Source organism: Phaethon lepturus, unplaced genomic scaffold (genome assembly GCF_000687285.1).
Source record: "Phaethon lepturus isolate BGI_N335 unplaced genomic scaffold, ASM68728v1 scaffold1572, whole genome shotgun sequence".
In the NCBI taxonomy this organism is placed as follows: domain Eukaryota; kingdom Metazoa; phylum Chordata; class Aves; order Phaethontiformes; family Phaethontidae; genus Phaethon; species Phaethon lepturus.
In genome coordinates this window covers 21,755-29,438 of record NW_010523846.1, presented here as the reverse complement: position 1 = coordinate 29,438, position 7,684 = coordinate 21,755, and the positions used below count along the sequence as shown (strand labels likewise).

The following is a 7,684-nucleotide window of genomic DNA, read 5'->3' as shown; positions in this document are numbered from 1 at the left end:
CTGCTGAAAAGTAGGAATGTGTGAACTCATATGTAAGAGGGAAAATAAGTTTGCATTGATGTGTGGGAAGACAGGAGCTATGAGAATTCTTATTCCTGAGATGGAAGGCACATCACTCAGAGGAGTGTAATTTATGGACTACACAGTAAATGATAATCCAGAAAAATATATTGAGTACTGCCTTTATTACCTGTGGGCTTTCTCTGGAAACAAAAAAATCATACTTTTACAATATAGAAGTTATGTATTTTTGTATTTGACTGGAAGTTGCAAATAGGTTTTTTTCATAGTTTTACCACTGTCACAGTACTTTTGTGAACTCCTTTCCTGTGTAATTGTACTGGCAACAACAAACGTAAGAAAAAATCCTAATGACTTCTTTTCCCTTTATGCAGTTTATTAACCTAACACATTTTTTTAATCTTTTTCAGAATCCTCAATTTAGTAACACTTCTACTTATGTCATCTATGCTCACTTGCTAAGACAGATAGCAGCCTTAACAGAAGCTGACCATCATTTCCTAGTGCACTGGTCCAAAAAGTAAAAAAAATAAAAAATTAAAAATTCCATTTGTAGGATTACAATTGTTACTGTATTTCCATTGATGTTGACTGTTTTATAAATTATATGAAAGTTAATTTAACTGACTAAAGAGATTGTTTTTTTTGTTTTCAAAGTACATTTGGACACAGTCCACAAAGTGATACTGATTTATAGATGCAAACTGTATTAATGTATAAAACTGAGTACCTTTATACAAAAAAGCCTTAATTTCAAAATAACTTACACAAGTTATTTTTCCATAACACATGCAAAATAGTTTATGTACATACATTTTCTAGATATATGTTTAAATGGTATTAATACAAACATCTTTATGATCTTTTTTTAAATAAAGGTTTATCTTGCATAATTTGCAAAAGATAATGTAATTGTATGTATTGTATGAAAACGACAAATGAAATTAAATCCCTGTTTTGTAGTGTAATAGAGGTAGTGAGAGAGCATAGCTAGGTCATTCAGTGTTTAATTAAAATAACTCTAATAGCACCTCACTAATAAAGTCTGCCCAAAGAGTAACTTTTAAGTTGGTATGTAGGTTGCCTTCCTTTCTGGGGTAAAAAAAAGTTTGAATGGCCATATTCACAATTCCCTTATCTCCTAGAGAATCTGTGTATAAAGGATTTTCTTCTCTGCAAGGATGGAAATTATATCTACCTTCCCCCACCCTGTAATATGTCTAGATTTGCTTAAAATTGTGGTAATATACGATTTCATCTGAGCTGGTGTTTACAAATAAGGTTTGCCCTCTTGCTTAAGGATGTAATAGGCATAGTGATGTCTTTATTCCTAAAACATGTATTAGAAATCTAAACCATTAAAATAGGCGAGCTCTTATGTAGGAAAGCATCCTTTGATATATCTACACATATATGTGTATTGTTGTGATATTATGGAAGTGGCGCAGCACATAATTTAAAATGTGCATTTGTCACAAGTGTATGAAGTACTTCCCACTCTTTATTCAATAGGACCAAGTATCTCAAAATAAAAAATAGAGAACTCCTCAGTATTCAGACTATGGAGTGAAATAGCTAAGGATTTTTGGTTTTGTTTACCAAAAAATCAAGAACAAGTAACGATTCTACTGCAGGGGCTTTTTTTTGGTTTTTTGTTGTTTGTTTTTTTTTTTTAAATTGCAGACATTAAAAAGCATAGTTAGGAGTGCACTGTGTGCCAATATTTAAAGACATGCTTCTCCAACTTTGTATTTTAAATTTTATTTTTATGTATAGGACAAAAGCATGTTTTTAAAAAAAATAGCATTGGAATCTGATAATATAAACTCTAGTGTGGACAGTCATCACATGAGAGTAACTGCAGCATGTTTGTTCTAGGATTTCACAGAGGAGGTTCAAGCAGCTGGTGGACAGGTTACTGCAATTTATTTCTTTACGGCTGTTTCCTGCAAAACCTGAAGAGTTTCCACCTATGGTGAAATGTACCTGGTGGATTCCATCAGCAACCAAAGTCCTGGCTTTATTTAGTAGGTATTTTTCTTGAACTGCGTATGCATATGTATGTGCATGTACATATATGTACGTGTGTGTGTGTGTGTATATATATATATACCTATGGAGGGGGTATAGTTTATACCTCTCCTCTCCCGGGGTAGACTGACAATGATGGTGGCACAGTACAAACTACAATAAAATGCCAAAAAGTAGTAAGCAACAAAAAACCTCTTGTATTGGCAAGTCTTTGTACTTGCTTTCCAGTAGGGTATAATTGCTATGCATCATTTTCCTGTAACGACAACTGAAGACCAAACAAAAATCCACAGAAGTAACCGATGGTTAAGGTTTCCCTTAGATTTATAAAAGAAACTGGTTTAAATGTGTAATTACCAGAATTTTTTCTGTATCTGGCTTACCCCCACAGAAGTATTTAGCATCTAAGAGAGGTTAGACAATGCATATTCCTCTTAAGTCAAAAACTACAGCTTAAAAAAAGTAAAGCTCTGTCCAGTTCAACATAGAGCACAGCAAATTTGTCCATTGCAAAATGCAAACCTTCTTCTCCACTCATCCCCAACAGCTTAGTGATTAGAGCATTTGCTATGGAAATGGGAGGCTTAAGGTCAGTCCCCTTTTCTCGAGGGGTAAAAACCCTTTCTCCTTTCTAGAAGAAAATGAAACCACCAAGTGAAAATTAGGATTGGAATGAGGATGTTTTCATTTTGCTGTCAACTTAAAACTTTTACTTGAAAGCATGTCTGTACAGTCCTCCCTGTCCAGAGCAACAGTTTAGACACATAAGCTCAACTGTATCTGAAACAAAGACATGTGTTGTCTAGTCATTGATGAAAGAGTTACTTATTCCTTAATTCTGGGAAAGTGGATATTTAGTAATTCAAAACACACCATTTTCTGTCTGATCAAAATTAAATTATGTTTAAATGCAAATAGAGAAAACTTATTAGCCGTTTGACATTACATGAATGTTACATAATGAGATAGGCAGCTTAAATGTGAATTGGTTTTCTTCATTTGGTCAAGTACTTAATTTTTGTACTGGTGAGTCTAGGTGGTATAGTAATTACCTGAGGAAATAGGCGTATCTTTGCATACTATGTTTTGTGGTCCTTCCTTTCTAGCTCTTCTGGAAATAGGCATCAAACTCAAACAGGTAGTTGTTAACTGGAAAGCATGTAGATGTTATATCCATAGCTATGTTTGAAATTAAATGAAGATGTTTAAGAAATCCATCTATCAAACTGCTTTGTGATAGATTTCAGCAGAACATAGGAATCTTTATCCATGAAACCTTTAAATTAGTAGGCTAGAGTCAAATGAAGGTTCTCTTACCATAAATGGGCTGAACTAGCAATTTACTATTTTCTGCAGTAATTAATATGATGTCATATGGTGTTATGTTATATTTGTATTTCTGTAGCTAAGACTGAGACAAAGTTATCAGTAGCTGATATGGCTTAAAGTTTCTGAGGTCAGTGGTGCCAAATCCAGGCAGTATTTTAAAAGACTTTTCTGTTTTCTTTGTAGATGCTGCAAACAGTCTGATCAGTCCTCCTATTATTTCATATACGGATTTCTACAATTCCACACTTGATCATATTGATCTTATGGAAGAATATCATAACTGGCAATGTTATGGAAATTCTCACAGGTAAGAGAAATAACTGGTTGTTTCTTGTCAAGTAGTATTTCAAAGCACCATATCTATACTATGTATATCCATATTATATATAGTGTATATATAGTGTGTATATATGATATACATACCTGTTTATGTGTATATATAGCCACATTAAATACTGTATTTTATTGGAAAAGCATAGTATAGCTACTACTGGCTACTGCATGGATCTGAGTTTGACTGTAAGGAATCTTATTCTGCCTTTCCAAACTGAAGAAACAATATAAAATATAGATTATGATAATATGAGTTTGTTGTTTATTGGCATAGCTTCTAATTGTGTCTTAGTACAAACATATTTTAACCTCCAATACATTCATAGAAAGTGGTGGTGTATGCATACTTACCACTTAATATTGAAAATTATATCCAATTACCTTTATATATGTAGCTTCGAACATATTTGTTCCAGTAAAATCAATTGTACTATTTCTGTTAAATGAAAATAAACACAAGTTAAATTTTTACAGACTCAAAGCTTGTAAAGCTATTTCTCTTCTTTTGAGAAGCAGCCAGCAGTATGATTTAGGAAGATCTAGAGTAACAGGCATCTAATCTTTCCTCTGAAGTTTAAAATCTTATTAGTCTTAATAAAAATATTATTTTGTATAGCTGTATTTTTCAGCATATCAGTATGTATTACTCAGTCTTTACAGCTTGAATCACAAGATCAATTAAAACTTCCCTATATTTCAAGACTTTTCAGTAAGCTAATTAAAGACATCAGCCATCCAAATGTAGCTTTGTGCATGTGCAATTTTCCTTGCCTGTAGCAGCAGTTGAGGAAAACTTGGAGAGCATAATTTGCTCTGCACAAGCAGGTGTTTAGCTAGGCTTCTGTCAAATACCTGATATTCTGCTTGGGAAGGAAGAAAAAAAAACAAAAACAAAACTACCAGAACCCGTGACACATGATAACAATAAACGTACAGTAGGCATTGCATAGTCTCAGTCAAAGCATTGGAATCTGAATACTGCTGAGCTTAATTTTTTTGTTTTTTTTTTTTTCATTGGCACCATCTGGCTGTTTTGGCACCCACATCCAAACTTAGAAAAGGGCTGTGAGATTTCCACCTGCTCCAATTCTTTTCAGTTAGCTGGGACACCAGCAACTCGATACATATTAAAAGAGTTTGCTTCATATGTAATTTCTGGAGTAGTTGAAGTGGAGATTCGCTGTAATATTCTTAAAGTAAATTTAATTCTTTTACTCTGTTACAAGCACACTTTTTTCCAATTTTACATCTTTTAACTCCCTGTTGTTCCACTTAACAAAAACAACAACAACAACAAAAAACCCAAAGAAAGAATCGCAATCAAGACTATATGATTAGAACTAACAAGGCCAAGTAGGAGCAAGCCCTGGCTTACCTTGCATATGAAATATTTTTAAATACATAATTCTTCGAACTAAATCAACACTCCTTGGTAAAACATTTTGGATTAGGATTTCCAGGAGGCAAGTGAGAATATTTTTCCTCATTTTCCTTTCTTTTCTAAAGACATTAGAATCCAGCTTCTCCCAGGCAGGATTCAGGGTGCACATGCAGTCTGATTGAAGATACACACATAAGAGTCCAAAGCTCCGCGTATTTCAGTGTGAACTTCTGCTAGGTGATACATGAGCTAAATAAAAAAAAAAAAAAAATACCAAAATAATCAGCAACAAAAAAATCTTCTACCTTGATGATTCCTGAAGTTTTTCAAAATTATTTGTATTATTTGATCACAATGGAATGTGGCTGTGATCTGATCTTTTAGAAGTCTTAAACACTTGTAACCCTGGGCTGAATCTGCAGAACTTGGGGAAAATCAGTTCCTTTGAAAATCAATTCTGCAGCAAATAATCCAAACCAGAAATATTTCTGCTGTATACCTAAGCATGCTGCACTGAGATAGCTGTTTTTCTTGTGTTAATAAGATACTATAATTTTCTTTAATTCAGTGTAGCAATTAAAATTTAGTATTTAAAGCAGAAGATGACTGGGTTTTATTAGGTCTATTGATAATGATAAACAATGAAAAAGAGCTTTATTGAGGATCAGTATTATTACTAATTACAATTTCTAATAGTTTTTGCATATAACAGTTTGTTCTGCTGAATCAAATATCTATGTATACAATGCAAAAAAACCAGTGGAGGGACTGTAGTTGCTGAATGATAATGCAAAGATTCACTCCTGTATTCTTAAAAAGAAAATATGCTAGATGCTAAAAAGGAAATACTTTATCTTCTTTTCTCTTGTCGTTAGGTTTTCTTTCTGTCAATACCCATTTATTATTTCTATAGCGGCAAAAAAAGTTATTATTCAAAGGGACTCAGAACAACAGATGATAAGTATTGCACGGGTAAGTCATGTAGTGATAAATGTTTGTGTCTCACCCATTGGTATTCTATAAGTTTTTGTTAGATTGATATTACATACAGAAATATCTTCCAGTATTTTGGACTACCCTGAAAAAGAACGTGAGCCTTTTTACTATTACTAGTCTATAAATGTCCATGCTGGATTCTCTTAATAATTTTTATTTTAATGTGCTTAGTTTTAGAATGCTTATAAATACTAGTGTTGTGGAGAAAGAGTTACAGTTTTGGTTTTGGGTTTGTGTTTTTTGGGGGTTTTTTTTTGAGAAACCAGCATAATGTGCTAGCATGTTAAATTAACAAGATAATTAAGAAAAATCCGTGAGAATTTTGGACTGTTTCCTATTTTATACTGTGAAGATATGTTGTCATGGAAGACCAAGATGCAACTGTATGTTCACAAGTCACAGAAGAGGTATCGCTTCTGGGTGGCCTCTTCTGATATGAGAGGGGCATTTTCTGCCTCCTTCAGTGTTAATTTTCTTCAGGTGCTAGGTGATACTGGTTTCCTCGGTGCTCAATGTGGCAGCACCACCACCTATCCATTCCTGTCTTGCTGGATGTGTCTTGTGAATAGCTAAGTAAAGCAGAAGCCAGTCTCTGGAATCTTATGGGTATGTGTTAAACTATTTGGGGAGTACGAAAGGTTGCTGCACAATTGCCGCCTTCTTGTTAAAATTCCTGTAAGTTAGTTTGAATATGGTGTAAATGCTATCTGCAGTAGAAAAGAAATTGCTCTCCATCTCTTAGAAGATATTGAAGCAGCTGGCATATTAGGGTAATGTCTTTAATGGAAGATACTAAGGACTTTTTAACAAGTGTGGAACTTTGTTTTTCAAATGAAGATACTGCATGTATGTTTCTTTTTCATTCAAATAGCAAAGCCTTGTGGATAAAGTCTCTCGCAGACAGAAACCTGACATGAATATGTTGTTCCTAAACGTGAAAGTGAGGAGGATGCACCTTGTTAGTGATTCACTTGATGAGGTAACAAAAAATGTAATTAAATGGTGTATTGCTGCAGAATAGCTATTGCATTTAGATTTCAGTTTGGTAAGTCATACTTAAATCTTTCTGCGCTAAGAGATTAGGTTTATAACGGTATAATACTAAATAAAAAGAACTGAATTACTGTCACAGTAGCAATGCTGCAGAATAGATTGGGTTAGATGTTCTGAACTTTATTTTCCATCCTTATACTGCTCCATGGCTAAGCCTGTAATAAACGTACATGTTTGCATACCATGCGGTATATATTTGTGTTTGCCATTTTTGTCTTAAGAATTCAGTGCATAATTATCAGGTTATGTAGGACTTGGTTCCATGATAGCAGCATGAGTAGTAAGTGACTAATCACTAATGAGTTTGTTCTGTTCTAATTCTTGGAATATTTTTATTATTTTCCTTCACTAACTTCTCTATCCTCTAAAAATTATTTTAGGCTTTCCTTTCTTAAGTTCTTACCTTGATTTTAACTAACTCCTCACATTCTTGAATGTAACTCTTCCTTTTTTAGAAATGACACAGATGTGTCCATTAAAGTAGACAGTTCTTCAGTATCCACTGAACCTTGCTAATTAACATTATGTAAGGAAATCTAG

The 7,684-nt window shown here is 33.6% G+C and overlaps 1 protein-coding gene across 1 annotated transcript in view; it reads left to right on the top strand.

Annotated features, from left to right (window-relative positions):
* HECTD2 (HECT domain containing E3 ubiquitin protein ligase 2) overlaps window positions 1–7,684 on the top strand; it is a 36,830-nt gene that overhangs the window by 15,169 nt on the left and 13,977 nt on the right. Inside the window, exons 8-12 of the mRNA XM_010282221.1 lie at window positions 432–541; window positions 1,900–2,048; window positions 3,565–3,688; window positions 5,971–6,067; window positions 6,963–7,070. Coding sequence (XP_010280523.1) covers window positions 432–541; window positions 1,900–2,048; window positions 3,565–3,688; window positions 5,971–6,067; window positions 6,963–7,070 — 588 coding nt within the window. The remainder of the gene's footprint in view (window positions 1–431; window positions 542–1,899; window positions 2,049–3,564; window positions 3,689–5,970; window positions 6,068–6,962; window positions 7,071–7,684) is intronic.